Source organism: Fusarium mangiferae, assembly GCF_900044065.1.
Source record: "Fusarium mangiferae strain MRC7560 genome assembly, contig: FMAN_scaffold018, whole genome shotgun sequence".
In the NCBI taxonomy this organism is placed as follows: Eukaryota; Fungi; Ascomycota; class Sordariomycetes; order Hypocreales; family Nectriaceae; genus Fusarium; species Fusarium mangiferae.
In genome coordinates this window covers 695,115-711,703 of record NW_024573938.1, presented here as the reverse complement: position 1 = coordinate 711,703, position 16,589 = coordinate 695,115, and the positions used below count along the sequence as shown (strand labels likewise).

General features: G+C 48.3%; 8 protein-coding genes across 8 annotated transcripts; 4 read left to right on the top strand and 4 right to left on the bottom strand.

Moving 5' to 3' along the window:
- Positions 1 to 11: 11 nt before the first annotated feature.
- FMAN_12041 (uncharacterized protein) lies at positions 12 to 1,955 on the bottom strand (the record flags this gene model as incomplete). Its single annotated transcript, XM_041824784.1, has 6 exons — positions 12 to 332; positions 387 to 805; positions 853 to 1,075; positions 1,131 to 1,553; positions 1,619 to 1,671; positions 1,721 to 1,955. 6 exons carry the CDS (start codon positions 1,953 to 1,955, stop codon positions 12 to 14), a joined length of 1,674 nt encoding a protein of 557 aa, XP_041690230.1.
- A 629-nt stretch (positions 1,956 to 2,584) lies between these two features.
- On the top strand, positions 2,585 to 3,868 carry FMAN_12040 (uncharacterized protein; the record flags this gene model as incomplete). The annotated part of the gene is made up of 1 exon (XM_041824783.1): positions 2,585 to 3,868. One exon carries the CDS (start codon positions 2,585 to 2,587, stop codon positions 3,866 to 3,868), a length of 1,284 nt encoding a protein of 427 aa, XP_041690229.1.
- Positions 3,869 to 4,514: 646 nt separating this feature from the next.
- FMAN_12039 (uncharacterized protein) lies at positions 4,515 to 5,048 on the top strand (the record flags this gene model as incomplete). Its single annotated transcript, XM_041824782.1, has 1 exon — positions 4,515 to 5,048. One exon carries the CDS (start codon positions 4,515 to 4,517, stop codon positions 5,046 to 5,048), a length of 534 nt encoding a protein of 177 aa, XP_041690228.1.
- A 1,137-nt stretch (positions 5,049 to 6,185) lies between these two features.
- FMAN_12038 (uncharacterized protein) lies at positions 6,186 to 7,253 on the bottom strand (the record flags this gene model as incomplete). The annotated part of the gene is made up of 3 exons (XM_041824781.1): positions 6,186 to 6,827; positions 6,876 to 6,945; positions 6,994 to 7,253. 3 exons carry the CDS (start codon positions 7,251 to 7,253, stop codon positions 6,186 to 6,188), a joined length of 972 nt encoding a protein of 323 aa, XP_041690227.1.
- A 1,145-nt stretch (positions 7,254 to 8,398) lies between these two features.
- Positions 8,399 to 9,775, top strand: FMAN_12037 (putative benzoate 4-monooxygenase cytochrome P450; the record flags this gene model as incomplete). The annotated part of the gene is made up of 3 exons (XM_041824780.1): positions 8,399 to 8,465; positions 8,515 to 8,755; positions 8,806 to 9,775. The coding sequence occupies 3 exons, from the start codon at positions 8,399 to 8,401 to the stop codon at positions 9,773 to 9,775; spliced, it is 1,278 nt and encodes a 425-aa protein (XP_041690226.1).
- Positions 9,776 to 10,205: 430 nt separating this feature from the next.
- On the top strand, positions 10,206 to 11,693 carry FMAN_12036 (uncharacterized protein; the record flags this gene model as incomplete). The annotated part of the gene is made up of 1 exon (XM_041824779.1): positions 10,206 to 11,693. One exon carries the CDS (start codon positions 10,206 to 10,208, stop codon positions 11,691 to 11,693), a length of 1,488 nt encoding a protein of 495 aa, XP_041690225.1.
- A 653-nt stretch (positions 11,694 to 12,346) lies between these two features.
- Positions 12,347 to 12,919, bottom strand: FMAN_12035 (uncharacterized protein; the record flags this gene model as incomplete). Its single annotated transcript, XM_041824777.1, has 1 exon — positions 12,347 to 12,919. The coding sequence occupies one exon, from the start codon at positions 12,917 to 12,919 to the stop codon at positions 12,347 to 12,349; it is 573 nt and encodes a 190-aa protein (XP_041690224.1).
- Positions 12,920 to 13,421: 502 nt separating this feature from the next.
- FMAN_12034 (uncharacterized protein) lies at positions 13,422 to 15,634 on the bottom strand (the record flags this gene model as incomplete). Its single annotated transcript, XM_041824776.1, has 2 exons — positions 13,422 to 13,908; positions 13,956 to 15,634. The coding sequence occupies 2 exons, from the start codon at positions 15,632 to 15,634 to the stop codon at positions 13,422 to 13,424; spliced, it is 2,166 nt and encodes a 721-aa protein (XP_041690223.1).
- Positions 15,635 to 16,589: the final 955 nt, after the last annotated feature.

Genomic DNA, 16,589 nt, shown 5'->3' with positions numbered 1-16,589 from the left:
CATGAAACTATCTAGGCCGCTTGAGCTGTACGTTGGCCGACACCCACAGTTGCCTCCCCCTTCAAGCGGTAAAACGCATCAATTTCGCTCTCATAAAGCTTCAAAGCAGCTCGACGTGAAATGGTTCCTTTCTCCGTCCGTGGAAGAGGTCTTTTGGCATCTGCGATAATGATGTAATCTCTTCTAAGATATCCCCTCAGCAGCTGATTCTGATCTGCTTCGTCAATGATATCCCCAAGACTTCCCATCAGTCCTTTGATGGTCTCCGAATCTCTTGGAGTATTGTCTTTCAGCTCTACCATCAGACAAGCGAACTTCTGGCCGTTTCCGATCTATTAAATGTGTAAGCTACTCAAGATCGTGCTGCACAATATAGGCTTACATACCATTACACATCCTTTGACATTAGGATGAGCACAAATCATGTTCTCCGTCTCGATAGGAGACAGTTTCTGTGCATCCTCCAAGCAGATAATGTCGTTGCTTCTACCCATGTAGAGCCAGAGGTTAGGCTTGGTCGGATGTTTGATGAACAAATCCTTGAAGTTGAACTCCTTCACATCAGGAAAGGTATGAAAGATTCCTTGATGCAGAGCCCAGTGCTCATTCTTAACGGCGCGCTGCTCAAACAGACCCCTCTCGATTTCCGTGTATTCAAACCCGGCGTAGGGGTGAAACGAGACCCAGAGGAAGTCCTCCTTGTCTACTAGCATGTCACCCATGAAGAGGCCTTCAGTTGTTCCAAACAGATTGTGAACACGTACTACCTCATTCACCTTCGCGGCAAGTTCTGCGCTCACAGGGCCTAAGGAGACTTGTTAACGAAAGTTACATAATGAATTGGGGACGTACCTCCACCAGCTCCTATGAACTTGGAGGATCTGAACTTGTCCAATACTTCAGGGTGCTGGCCCAGCTCGTTGACGTACACAGGCATAAAATGCCAAATATCAATGTTGCCGTGGTCTGCAAGTGATGCGAGCAGATCCATGTCAGGATGCACACCGATGGGGCCCATCACACTATGTGTATCAAAAAGGAACGTCGCGAAGAGGTTCATAAATATTCCAGGACCCTGTGTTTGAAGTCAGTCGCACAACTCGATGATTGGGGTAGCTGCCAGGACGCACATGAAGAAGTACACAAGGCGAATAGAGTCTATCGCCTTTTTCATACAACGTTGCCCATGGACGAGCGCCGTTATCACCCTCAAACCGTGGTAAGATGCGAGCGGCGTCCATGGTAGCAAGCAACCCGTTGCTGAGATAGATGGGCTTGGGTAAGCCTGTTGTACCAGACGTATGAAGAATGTAGAAAGTGTCTCCCATTGCTTCATCGTAGGTCTTGGTATAAGGATAGTGAGGGGAGCTAGAAGCGTCGAGGAGTTCTGCGACTGTGGGAATCTCCATAATACGCAGCTCCCAGGTCTGTTGGATCTTGTCAACCAGTTGATACGGCGGACAGTCCACCGGATGAACCCAAAGGCTACATTTGGTCGCCTGAAGAAGACCCAAGGCAGCTTCGATGCTGTTACCTGGGGACAAAAAGATGACCTGAGCAGTGTTGTGTGTTAAAATAAATCATCGAGACATTTTCCTCATTGCGCATTGTAACTTACTTGGTATCCTACTTTGACGCAGGCCAGATTCAGCAGAAAATAGCGGATGTCATCTTGTCTGGTTAGCATCTAACCCATGCTTCATAAACCGAGGATACTTACGTGGCCCAATATAGCCAATGGTCTGGAATGTCTCGCTCCTGCCAACAAGATGTTCCAACCACCAGGCGGTCTTGTTCACTGCATTGGCAAACTTGCGAGCCGTTATCTCGGTGAAACCCTTGGAAATATCGGCAGACTTGGCAATGGAGTAAATGACTCTATCAGGTTCATCTCTAGACATCTCATCTAGGATACAAGGGATGAGTCTCCTACCGAGATCTCCAGCTGGTGCCATGGTTGTTGGTGTATTGGGAGTGAAGCGATGAGTAAGGTAATTCTTTGCGATTCTCGGACTGGAAAAGCAATGTCGGTGTCAGACTTTAAACCCCAGATACGAGGGGTTCTTACCCACCTTTCTCATTCCCATGTTGTCTCGGTGCATATCAAGTACCGATAGGTGTACCCGCATAACAAACGCTACCGAGTTGACGTGGATGGATGCATTATGCATCTTTTCCCCGAAAGCTCGTAAACTTCCGATTGGCAAATGTCACGCTGCAAGTTGACGCCTCGAATTGGTTTTCAGCGGAAATTGCCGACGGAAAGGTGCGGAGCCCACGGCAGTTGTTGAACAGGGATTTAGTATGCGAGTTTATGGGGCTACCATTCCGGGATACAAGATCTCCGATATCGAGACTGATGAGGGGCCAGGAACGTTGTGCGGTATTCATCCACCGAGTAGTGATTTGTTGTCCTGTACGGGGACATGTATCTAGAAGCCACGTCAACAGTCCAAGTCTACACAAAAGCAGTTGCTTCTTTCATCCAACGACCATCATACCACGGCATCAAAGCAGTCAATTCTTCCACACATAGCACCTTCTTATCTAAATCGAAGCCATCAACAACGCCCAACCTATAGCCATGGAACTGGAGCCAATTTCTATCCCGGATCCAATCATTGTTGAGATTGATACTCCTACTGAAGATCCCGACACGCCCCCAGATGGCGGATACGGATGGGTCATCATCTTTGTCTGCTTCATTCACACATTCTGGATCAATCTTTGGGCTGGATCCTGGGGCATCCTACAGGCAGCTCTGCTTCGAACAAGTCTCAAAGGCTCTTCGCTCAGCGCCTTGTCATTCGTTGGTAGTCTCGGTGTAGCCCTGGGCCCTGCGCTTGGGATACCAGCCATCCGAATAGTTCGTGTCATCGGAGCTCGCGCAGGCATGATGATTGGTATCGCCATCTATGGGATTGGCTGCCTAGCGAGCAGTTGGGCTGTTGAAAGCCTCGTGGGCTTATTCTTTGCCTGTGGAGTCTCATACGGCATCGGATCAGCTTTCACCGACACTTTGTATAACACTCTTCCGGTGTTGTGGTTCAAGAAGCGACTTGGGTTGGCGAATGGCATCGTCAAGCTTGGTGGCAGTTTTGTGGCTCTTATTGGAGCTGTTTCAGTTGGATATCTGACTGAAGGCGTTGGAGTCGCCTGGACCTTTCGGATACTGGGTATTGCATCGCTTGTTACTGGCATACCGACCGCTTTGCTCGTCAAGGACCGCGGTGCTCCCCCAGAATATCCTGTTAAATGGTCTGTCTTCAGGGATGCCTGTTTCTCGTGGCATTTCGCAGCTGGCGCAGTGGGTATCTTCCCCATATATGCGCCAACCTTCTTTCTCCCCTACATCAACACCGCTCTTGGCTTCTCAAACTCTACGTCCATAGCCACGCTTGCCTGTCTTTTGGCATGTATGTCAGTAGGCAGAATTCTGACAGGTTATGCGTGCGATAGAGTTGGTTCCATGAACGCTTTGTTCTTTACCTCCCTGGTAAATGCCGTTTCGCTGTTTGCTATTTGGCCCTTTTCTTCCAACCTAGGACTGGTTTTGTTGTTTTGCATTCTCAACGGACTGTCAAATGGAGGTTTTGCAGTGGCCATTCCTACAGCTGTCGGTCGTCACTTACCAATCGATGATGCTCCAGGAGCCTTGAGTTTGCTTTTCACGGGTTGGGCGCCTGGTATAATGGGAGGAAATGCAATATCGGCGGCCCTTATTCAGGTCACGCATGCAGATGTTGCGGACTCCATCGTGTCTTTTCGGCCTGCCATGTACTATTTTGGCGGGACAGCTTTACTTAGTACTGCTTGCGGCGTTGTAGCTCGTTTAATCTACAGCCGGGATATGCGAGTTATCGCATGATAAGAGGAGGGATGACTGTAGAGATATATCACGTAAGGTTCTATATTAGCTGATGATTAAATGTTTTTACTCTCGACGTACATTGCATGCTTTACAGTGAAAATACCTTCAAAGTCATGATGAATTATATTCATTCAGTCTTTGGGTGATATGTGTGACTCAAACTTAGTCGCAGCTAGGTTGCTTGCATTCTCAACCTAAGAGACAGGTTACATCCACAATATGGTAAACTTCAAACGTGTCTATTCCACCAGATTCATCAACAGCGTCACTAGTTCCAAGCACGGTGGAGCAACTGTAACATTATTCGGCAATTTGGCAATTGGTCCAAGAGGTATTTCGGACTTGACCATAAAGACTATACGATATGACATTTTGAGGCCGAATTTCGGAAACTTCATCGGACAAACTGCTCTCAACAACCTCCTTTTGTCTAGGTTTTGCGAGGGTCTTTTCAACTGCCGAAACTCAATTGTTGTTGCCAAACGCGTAAGGCGGGACAGAAAGTGTTGATAGCCGAACATACCACTCTGTATAAATCAATGGAATATCACCATTATCTTACCGCATAAACCACCACTAGTCCTGCCCTCTCGAGCTATCTCATCACAACATCACTTGAATCTAATACTTCTCATTGTCTACAATGGCCGCAGCTGTATCCAACGCTTATCATTCCTTGCCCCAAGCAAGACCCTCCTCAGCGGGCCAAAGCCACTCCGGTCTTCTCAAAGTTGTCCGGTCTGATCAGCCCTTCAAATCAGCAGCCATATCCCTCGTTTCGCTCCCACCTGGAGCCCTATTTGCCAAAATCACCGAGGCAACTCATACTCCCCGCGCTACCTGGACTTCGTTCCAGACTGGCCGTGATGAGCACATGGAGTTTAACTCTGACATTGTCTTCATCAATCACTCCTGTGATCCTAACCTCGTGGTTGACACCACTCGCATGGAGGTCCGCGTGGCGGATGATCGTCATATCGCGAAGGGTGACGAGCTGACTTGGTTCTACCCAAGCGCGGAATGGGAAATGGCCCAGTCGTTTCCTTGTGAATGCGGAACAGAGAGGTGCCTGGTTGCCATTCGGGGCTCGCGATATGTTGAGCCGGAGAAGCTGAAGGGATACTTCTTGAACAAACATATACACGAGCTCATGGAGGAACACAGGTCCAAGCAGTAATATCATTTCGACTCTCAGACCTAGCTATTGTAGCATAGAGCTCGCAGCAAACCTGTGATACTATCTCCATAGTCGAATAGTAATAACGAGAGTCTTTTACTTAAACCGTATTGCTTTACAATCTATTGAATTTCAGGACCCTGAAATGTGGGTATAGAGTTTATGTTTGAATAAAGTATTGGGGTCTTTGTTACCTGCAGTCACAAACCTGAATTCGTCTTTCTTCACTACCCCTCTTTGGTCTTTCCTGGCAGAATATTAACTATTACCATTGGCGTGTTCTCTTTCTGAAAACACCAATAAGCAATAGCCGGCGCTACTGAGTACCAGCATAAGCCCATATCGGATTACAGAGAGTTGTACTCATGATCCCTGCGAGGTCTTACGTGGCCTGCATCTTGGGACTTTAGAGAATAACTAATTTATTACAGTTTGGAAAAGCCTCCGAAACCCCTGTTACAGATTTGACAATTCCTGTAACCGGTTTGCATTTGTAATAGTATGTAAATGCGCCTCGGCATGTCAGAACCGAAGCTTGATGTTGAATACAGGCTTAGGAGGTACAATACCGAATCGAGATTTGTCAAAATTAGAGCTCCACGGCCAGCACCCCTGTCCGGTCGATCAATGTGTGCTTTACCGAGATGACTAAAAGCTCGGGGGAACGGAAAGCAAAGAAGTGACACAAAAGTGACAGAGGCTGCAAACATTTCGGTTGAGCTCCTTTAATTATTACTTAGAACCCGATGATGTACAGTCGTGGATAATCAATGTAATAGGTAATGAGAAGACATGAAGCTTGCCAATCATCATGAAATTTAATCGAATCTCAATTGGTGCGGCGATACTGTCGCACTACCGGTTTCACCCAATACCTTGCTCGATGATCTTAATGCTTAAAGCTGGGGCGTCGGCCTCCTCGGAAGTACCAAAGTCTAATTTGAGTTCACCAGCATTACCATTCACCGCAAAAGAGGACAAGGCCAGGGTGTGCCCACCAAGAATGGAGGCTCGGGCCGTTGCCGCCTGTTAGTCATTGAAAGCGTTGGTCCGAGTGTCAAGAGGTCTTTATTTAGGTTGACTCTGTATCGGGAGAGGAGAATAGAGAGAAGAGATAACTTCTATTGATTGGTCGATCTAGGCACGAACACCAAGTACCTGTTCCATTCCACCAGTCAGGACCGTATTCTTGTCCTGCTCAGCATGGTCCGCAGAATAAGCTTTGTACTTGATACCGGCAAAAGATTGGGCGGTAGTCCTAGACCCGTCGGCGTCGACAAAGCTCACGTCATCTCCAGGACGCAGCAGATATGCGATGGAGTATCTATGCCCCTCATCGCTAGCACGACCATCTCTGATGACCCTGTGAACACAGGAATACAAGGTCTTGCCCGAGAGGAAGCGAAGAGTGTCGCCAACATTGATGACAGCGTCGTTCTCCCGCGGCTCGACCCACTCCCAATTGCCGTTGCTGGGCTCAACAACCTGAAGTCCCCACTCATCACTAAAGAGAACAGTCAAGGATCCCAGATCGGTATGTTTTTGATGGGTGAGCCTTCCAGGATAGCTCAGCATGGCAAGGATGGTATCGGATGGTTTTTCGTGGTCGTGGTACTCCAGGAACTGACCAGGGACGCCTAGAGCCTGTGAGTAGCAGCCCAGCAGAACGTCGACTACACGCTCACAGAGAGCTACGTAGTCGGGGATAAGCGTTCCAGCCTTCTTGAACACTGCAGGGAGCGTGGAAGCTAGATTAGTTCCCAGGTCGTGCGTTCCAATCTGCTTTCAAGTCAGTCATGCATCAGCCAAACCGATCATATGCCTTACAGCAAGATGCTCAAAAGATTCGTCAGGGCGGCTGGGGTCAACAGCGGTGAAGGTGCCCTTCTTAACATATCTTTAAATCTAGTCAGCACTGGGTCATTCATAACTGAGGCCTACTTACCCACGCGTAGGAACGCCTTTACTGTCAAGTTGCTTGATGTCATCGGGCTGACTGAAGTACTCCTTCATTGCCTTGAGAACTTCTTTCTTTTTCTTGGGTAGACCAGCTGCACCACTACGGTCAAAGTCTAGGTAGAAGAATCCGGCTATACGGCTTGCATCCATGAGTTTTTCAATCTCTTTCGCTTCTCGTCTTTCGAGAGCGGAGTAGTTGATTGTCTCAAAGGAGGCAATTGAGATGCTGTCAATGGCAGAACGCATGGTCAACGTTGTTTCAGTTGTTGGAAATATGCGATAAGTTGATAAAATATCAGTAAAGATGTTACAATACACAGTCTTAACCTGTTCTGTGTACTCTGGATAGACAGCTTATATAGACTACTTACTTTTGATTCAATATTAAGAATACATATCTACATTCTGCACCGAGGCATTGTTTTCACCTTCTCTCATGCCAATGGGATATCTTTGCCGATGCTATGGCTGTAATGTTACATATTCTCAGCACATAAACTCCATCAGGTGTAGTGGGAATCGCCGACGACGCGAAGCTCCGGCATACAACAAACTATTCCTCGTACATTCACGTACTCTTGATACAACTAAACATTGAACTAAATTCACAACTGGAATGATTTGTCTTGAACTTACGCAAGTGGACCTGAATACATCATGACCTCGTGTACACTATGCATAAACAGACAGGCAGTCACCGACTTCGGCAGATAGAGCTGGAAGGAATCATACGATATCAAGCATACATAGATGCAATGAAACTTCCGAACGCAACTTTTTATTCCGGTTCTAACACCCACTGCAACATCCGTGACTTGTCCGATAATACGCAATACTACGACCCAGCAATAGGAGATATGGAGTATGGGATAATCATCCATGGCCCGGGAGACACTTTCCGAATACCGATAGGCTAATGGATGCAAGTACTCCTCCGATGGCTATTTCAAACTCAAAGTGAAAGTTCCCGACAGATGACGCTGCAACCTAGCTTCAGCGGTGTTACATGTACAGTATGCGCCAACAGTTCTTGACGGAGAACCACATTCCATCCGACAGGTTTCTGAGAACTGATACGGTCTTGGTTATATCACGCCGCTTGCAATCTTCCTCACCCACATCGACATCTACCCTGTCAATCTCTGGGAAAATGTCTATTGATTCTCTTTTACTTTCGCCCTGGGGGGCTTTGACAGTACTTCTGTGCGGACTTTTGTTCTACATTCTTCCCTACTTTTACACGTACAGACATCTAAGAGGAATACCTGGCCCGCTGCTGGCTCGCTTCTCAAACCTCTGGCTCTTGTATATCTGCCGCAAGTCCAAGCGCTCAGACACAGTGTATGATCTCCACGAGCGACTCGGACCCGTCGTCAGGATCCAGCCGAACCATGTTAGTATCGTGGACGAAAGGGCCATACATCTCGTCTACGGCCATGGGAGAGGGTTGGAAAAGTCGTGAGTTGCACATTCGTATCTTTCTGATGTCTATACTCACTTCATCAAGATCCTGGTACGATTCGTCAATTTCCCTCACTCACTCGAAGCATCTTCACGGCGAGAAATCGCGCCGAACATGCTCGCAAGAGAAGATACATCGCCCACAGCTTCGCCCCCAAGTCTTCTCGTGCGGCCGAGGGGCCGATCGCCGACAAAGTGGAGCTTCTGGTCCGCAAGTGGGACGAGATAATCGACAAAGGGCCGCAGTTTGATGGGTTCGCGCACCTTGAATGCAGACGATGGTTCACGTAAGTTCTTTCTACACTGTTCGGCTGACATACATTAATCTTGCAACAAGATACTTGTCGTTTGACATCACCGGTGATCTTCTCTTCAGCGAGCCATTTGGAATGCTTAGAAATGGCTCTGATCTGGTCAAGGTCGACAACAAGCCCGGGTCCTACGTGTCTATGATGAACAGTCTTGCGCAAAGGAGTGCCGCCGTCGCTACTCCTGGCATCTTGCCCTGGCTGAAGCCCCATGCACATCACCTGCCTGATCCGTTTTTCCACAGAGGCATGGATGGGCTGCAAAACCTGCTGGGCGTGACCTCCTCTCATGTCAAAGAGCGCATGGCTGCAGGACAAGACAATCATGATGATTGGCTCTCACTCTTACTTCGTGCGCGTGATGACCAAGGGGAATTGCTCAAATTCGAAGAGATTGCCTCCGAGTCATTGACCTTGTTCATGGCAGCCATTGAGACCGTCAGCAACACGCTCTCTGCCATGATGTACTACCTCGCCACCTCGCCCTCTGCACTGAAAAAGCTGCAAACTGAGCTGGACGGTATACATGTGCCGGCAACAGTTGCGCCGTTCACCAGTGTCCGGGCTCTTCCTTATCTAGACGCTGTTCTCAATGAGACGATGCGTCTACACAGCGTCCTCGGGATCGGCCTCCCTCGAGAGGTGCTTCCCGGGTCCAAAGGGGTTCAGTTAGACTCTTTTTATTTTCCTCCCGGCACAGTTTTGAGCGTCCCGATCTATACCATTCACCGATCTAAAGATATATGGGGTCAAGATGCCAATGAGTTTCGACCTGAGAGATGGGAGAAGCTGTCAGGCCGTCAGAATGCTTCTTTTATCCCATTTGGTCACGGCCCGGCAGCATGCGTTGGACGTAACCTAGCAGAAGTTGAGATGAAGATTATTGCGGCAACTTTGATAAGGAGATACGAATTTTGTTTAGTGGACTCTGGAGTGGAATCTACAGAAGGAACAACACGTAAGCTTATAAAAGTCAATATTGGAATTAAAAAGCGGTAATAAGAAACACTGTTAAGGGTTCTTACGATTGGAGAGATAAAGTACTTAATAATAAAGAGTATCTTGTTTTAAAATAATTTATTCTGTTTTGATCAATATCTCATGTCAGACTTGTAGGGTAGATAGCAATTCACAGGCAGGTGCAGAAACCGGAGGGACTTGGCTGGTATCGCAAAATGCTATAAAACACTGCCATTGGTGTTAGTACTGATGTCGTCTCACCTCCCGCCCCAAATGCCGCCAAACCCACTAGGGCCGAGGTCTTTGCACGTTCCACTTATATCGTCATGCCGAGGTAGGCGTCCACGTGACGTGTCATTGACGCGTTTGCTTCTGAAAATCGTTTTAAATCATCAAGACTCGTTGCTTATCCTCATCAACTCGACATAATCACTGCATCTCTTTTCCCTCATCTTGTATTATCTTAATCATGGTTTCGGTTCAGAACAAGGGCCGTCGCGAGACGCTCACGGTCGTGGATAACAGAACAAACCAAACCTACGAGATCCCCATCACTCACAATTCCATCCCGGCGACGGAATTCAAGAAGATCAAAGCCGAGGCTGGTAATGATCGCCCAGAGGATGAGACTACGCAGGGTCTTAGGGTGTATGATCCCGCGTACATGAACACTGCTGTCGTGCAGAGCAAAATCACATACATTAACGGCCTGGACGGCGTCCTTCGCTACCGCGGATATCCGATTGAGCAGTTGGTCGAGAAGAGCAACTTTCTCGAATCAGCGTATCTTCTCATCTACGGAGACCTTCCCACAAAGGCGCAGTATGATGAATGGCAGGGAGAGGTGATGCATCACACGTATATCCACAGCGATATCGAGAACATGTTCAAGTCGTTCCGCTACGACTCTCATCCAATGTCCATGTTGAGTGCGGCGTTCGCTACCCTCGGAGCGTTTGCTCCGGAGGCCAATCCCTCGCTTGCAGGGCAGAAGCTTTACACCAACGCTGCTTCGGGCAACATGGATTCCCTCAAGATGCTGGACAAGCAGATTCTTCGAATTCTCGGAAAGGCTCCTACTCTGGCGGCTGCGTCGTACAGAATGCGACAGGGCCGACCCTTCAACCGCCCTGCACAAGGCTTGTCGTACACTGGAAACTTCCTCTATCTTCTGGATAACCTGTCTGAGCCAGACTACCAACCTCATCCTGTTCTTGCCAAGGCCTTGGACAAACTCTTCATTCTCCACGCCGACCACGAAGTCAACTGCTCCACCGCCACAGTCCTGCAAGTTGGAAGTTCTCTGGTCGATCCTTACAGCGTTGTTTCTGCGGGATGCGCGGCTCTCTACGGTCCATCTCACGGAGGAGCCTCCGAATCAGCCATCAGAATGCTTATCGAGATCGGATCCCCCGAGAACGTCCCGGCTTTCATGCAAGCCGTTGAGAGAAGGGAACGCGTCCTCGTAGGCTTCGGCCACCGCGTCTACAAAAACGTCGATCCCCGCTCAACCGCCATCCGCAAGCTCGCCGAGGAAGTGTTCGAGGTCACCGGCCGTAACAAGCTCCTCGACACGGCCCTGACGCTCGCCGACTACGCGCGCAAGAGCGAGTTCATGCGCAGCAGGAACCTATACCCCAACGTGGACTTTTACTCCGGCCTGATCTACCAGGCCATGGGATTCCCGCTTGATTTCTATCCTGTTTTGTTTGCGGTCCCGCGATGCGTAGGCTGGTTGGCGCACTGGAGACAGATGATGCTGAACAAGTCGGGCGTCAAGATCTGGAGACCAAGACAACTCTATGTTGGAGAGGGTGAGAGGGAGTATGTTGATACCGAGAACCGAAAGGAGAAGCCTGATGCTACTGTTTTTGATGCCCCTGTCAAGGTTGAGCATGGAGGCGAGAAGCAGAGAGCTGTTCTCGCCGCTAGTGCAGGGCTAAAGAGCAAGCTGTAATTCGCAAGAGAGAGTTGGGATTCCTTTGTATTTTATCTGGTCTTTTGAGCTCATCAGCGCTGGCAATTTCTCAAGGCTGCTATAATATTATGTTGCATCTGGTATTTCCAGGATAAGTATTGCCGCATGTTTTACCTGCGAATAGAGGTCGTCGTTAAACGCGGTTAATGGCAATGGCGAAGACAAAGCTGTCACTGCTGAAAGGACTGGAGGTGGTGTCTTCAATTCATTAGAAGAGCGTTGGATTCTTGAGTCCTCGCTTAGTTGTACTTGAATGGCGCCGCTAAGTGCTGCCGACAAACATAGGACATTTCGACAAGATAAAACAAAACAGATGAATTAGGTCATTCAACCGCCCGCTTGTATCCCAAAATCACTATCAGAATGTTCGACTACATGCAGCCGACATCTATTCCGAAGTAATTACCACCAGGAATATATCTCTTATTATGAGGCACTGCAAATCTCCCTTGCTAGAATAGTTGCAGTAAGATGCTGCCGCGTGTGGTCTGGATTAAAGTTATTTGACCCTCAGAAATGTTATCATGCCACCAGAAAGCCATAACGAATCTATCTTCCATAAATCTAAATTGTCACCTAAATTGGCAGCCTAAAGCGTATCCTTCAGGGAAGCAATCGACTGTATAGCTCTATTACATATTGGCCAGGCAACAAACTTGATACCATTGGTACGGGGACGATTGTGCACCGTCAGTCTTGACTGTTCCCTTCCAGAACTCGCAAGTCCCTTTTCCGTATCCAATGACGGCTTCATTATAATAATCGACTACATCACAGTCGGGATAATCAGCGCAAGCCTGCACGCAGTCCTTGGCATTATCCTTTGTTCCCGGACTGCTTAGGTACTGCAAAGTGTTCCCTTCGACGAAGTAACCGTATATCCCACAGGCCGTTGGAGCCGCGGCGCAGGGGGCGGTGCTGGTAGTCTCTGCGGCGGTGGTTGTAGTCGTGACATCAGCTTCTGCAGTTGTTGTAGTCAGAGCAACAGTTGTAGTGGTATCAGGCTCTGTCGTTGTAGTGGTGGCGGTGGCGGTGGTCTCAACAATAGTGGTGCCGCTGGCGGTAGAGGTTTCAATGCTAGAAGTTTCATCGATTGCGGTCGTAGTGGTACTGAGGACTGGGCTAGTCGTACTGGGCTTGCAAGGACTAGCGATAACGGTCGAGGCGACTGCCAACGCCACTAGGAGTGGTTTGCCGTGGACCATCGTCTATGAGTTGCGAGGTTCTATTCTGGGGTACAAGGAAAGAATGAGAGAAAAGAGTGACTGAGTGAGATAATTAACGAGCGTGGCTTGGGCGTGAGGTTAAAGGAACGGAGGTCCAAAAATACCAAAAGCATTAGGGTCAAGTACACAGATTAAATATCCATATTCACAGCGTGTTGGACGGCAATTCTCGGCAGTGGGAAACTGCCTTTTGTAGATGAAACCCGTGTTTTGGGCAACAGATAGGGGTTTAGAATTCAATAGTGCAGTTATCGTAGCGCTAAGACCAATAGTTGTGAGCACTAAGGCTTTGCTTGCAAAAGCGTAAGCTACAATACCCAGTATTCATTTCACTAGCCCAATTCGACCATCATGGACCAATGAGACAAGCCACTCATTCACAGCACTTGATAGCAAAGCAAATCTCAGATCTGGAAAGTATCTTGACAAGGTTATTCTCTCATGTATGAATTGTGACTGTGTCAAGGTACAAGCGCCAGGTTTAAACCTTGAGTGGTTCCCCGAAGCTGGCACAATAGACATTGCAGTAGAGCCAGGCCAGAACGCCAGATCCAGAGCACTCAGTAGCGCAAGACGACCCAGACGAGCTCGATGAGCTCGATGAGCTCGATGGGCTATGAGTTTTGTAATCCTTGCAAGTCAATTTAGGATCCTTCAGCACAGTAAGTTCATCACCGGTGAGACCATCGTGGCCCTGGATGAACTTCCAAGACAGAGTCGTTGCGTTGAAAACAGTCAACTTGGAAAAACCAAAACTAGTGATGTTCCGATGAGCTGTAATTTCGGGTATAGGCAAGGACTTGTTGATGGTAGCGTGGCTTTCGATATTCCCAGCAGCGCCGTTGATGAGATGAACCATAGAGTGTCCAGGCCTCACCTCGTAAATATTCTCACTATGGTTTTTAATCGCACGATGGTCGACGTCGCAATTCCTTATAGGCTTGAGACGCTCATACCAGTGGACGTGTCTATGGTCAGTTAGCCTGGTATGCTTGACAGATTCGTGATGACTTACCCAGCGATGTACAAATCGACCTTGTTCTTCAAGAATAAACCCTCAAATGCCTCGCGAAGGTGCAGATGATAGTTACTGGCGTCGTGGGAGCTGTACATGGGACGATGACCCATGACGATAACCCAGGGTGTTTTACACCGATCAACGTTTTTAAGGTCCTCGCTCAACCACTGATATTGCTGATAAGCTTTGTTATCCTTGATGGAGCCTTCGATGTATCCAAAAGGACCTGCATCTGTGATATGCGTCTCGTTTCGTAGGGGATGCGCTTTCCCAGACTCAAGATATGTCTCTTCCTCCAAGTCATCTGTCGCAAAGTCATCACACAGATCGATTTTGGTACAATGATAACCAGTCGGTTCGGGCGCCTCAGACGTGCACTTAGTCTCGTCATTGCCATTGCCTTTGCATTCTTCCTCTTTCTTAGCTTTCTGGACATCCTCACGGAATGTCTTGTCGGGGCTGTTGGCATAGTCCGTTTCCGTATCGATAGATACAAAATGAACAAGGCCATAGTCAAACGAATGCCAGAAATTCCCGACGCCCCCAGACTTATCGCCTGCCATGAAGAAGCGGTTCTGGAACGCCGTGAAATTGCGTTGTGAAGGCGGACATGAATAATATGTCAGAGTGGCGTTGGGATTATCGCCTGACATGGGGGTGTCGGTTTTGTTCTCGTTAAGATATGACGAAAGGACAAATGGGGTATTATCATGGTCGGCACACGTGGCCTCGTGGTTGCCGGGGAGGACGATGTAAGGGATCTTCATAGTGATGTTGTTCATCCACTGTTGCCAAAGATCCCAGTTGGATTCATAGAGGACTCCTATATCGCCGCCTCGAGGGCTACCTTGATTGGGAATCTCACCTTTCGGCAGAGGCGTGTCAAAATAATCGGGATTGGTATCGTTGTTGGGCAGGGAACTGTGACTGCCGTTGTAGCAGACGGGCCAAACTGATGAGTTGCACTGCACGATGCCAGAGTACCAGTCATCTGCATAGCTGAGATCTCCACCGTGCCAGACAAACGCGAGGCCGTCCTCATCATTCATGTGTTGGTTCATGAAAAAGTACGATCCATTTGCATTCGTGTACCCCATATCGTTGTTGATGGCGATACTGAATTGAGATGGGTTGCCTACCGCCTGGGCAGTTGTAAAGTTCAAAACAGGGGATACAGTGGTACCGTTCGCTGCGGGGATTTGGTAGAAGTACATTGTCCCTGGTTGAAGATTCTCTATCTGCACGTTGTGAAAGAATTGACTGCATTGGGTAACGTTAACGTGAGAACAAGGAGGCGTGCGCTCGTATGTTACGGTCGAGCCGGGAGCCACCTTGTGTAAGGACGAATTACTGACTCCCCAGTTGACAAAGGGTGCCTGACCAAGACCAAAAGGCGTTTGATAGTGGATGTTGATGCCAACAGTGTCGCCTCCAGACTGGGAAGGTATGTATGACAGTGAGATGACATTGACGTTGTTTGTAGGCTTGTCATGGGCAGGCTTCACAGCCGGAGGTTCAACTAGACGAATGAATCCGGTGCCATCGCCCTTAATCGTATGGTCGACCCAGTCGCCGATGGGAACATCAGGTCCATTGTATTGGTATGTCTCGTCGACAGTAGGTGCTGCTCGAGTAAGCGCAGCGAAGATGCCTGTAAAGAAATGCGCCGACTTCATTTTTGTTTGAGGCTTCTGTATGGCACCTCTAAGAAGACAAGAGCAATTGATCAAGGGAGCGTTGGATGGAGGAGCCAAGACTAATTATTCTTCATGCTGGCTGGAGCAGCTTGCCACGCTATGAACTCGTGGAATTGAGTAGTGCCAGCCACTCGGTTCATTCGACCAACGAGAAGATGTCGATTTTCATTCGCATCGACTGATTAGCTACTGAATTTTACGCCAGAGGGAGCTATCGGTGCCACTCAATTCCAAAAATGATCTTCAACTCGGCACGGAACGACGGGACAACAGCGCCAAACCCCGGGCCTTCACCGATTTGGGTAAGGCTATTGGTGATTGATTTCCCTTTTCGCTTATCACAGCGGCAAGTATTGGAGTGGCGGCGAATATCACCATCTGATTAGCTGGTTTACGCTAGCGAGCCTCTCCCTTGTTTACGCCAGAGATAACTATCGATATGGTAGTTGGAATGTCAGCCAGCCACACCAGAGTCTCGATTGGCCTCTGGACAAGCTTATCTTATCAGTCGGAGATGAGTTGACTTGTATCTCGGCGCTGTTGGATCTAAAGCTGAAAATAGATGGCTCGATCCGAGGTTGAGAGCTTAACGTCGCGATAACAAGGTGTCTGTCTGGCATCTGTTGGAAATTTTAAAAAGTAAGACGTGTCAGTTGGATTTACAAAAGTAAGCCTGTATTGTTACTATACACCAAAGATTAAGAAGATAATTGATACCCCAAAACGCGACGTAGCATACGCAATTAAATCAAGACCATGCTCTGGCCATCTTATGCTTCTGCCTGTTATATCTCGAAATACCTCGCCCGTTCAATATTTCTTCAACAATCTCTATCAATTAATGTAATAGCGACTAACAGCCAAGCTCTCTCGAATGTCTCGATTATTGTTCATCTCGTTTCAGCTGGAGAAAGCTATTTACCGAATGGAGAAT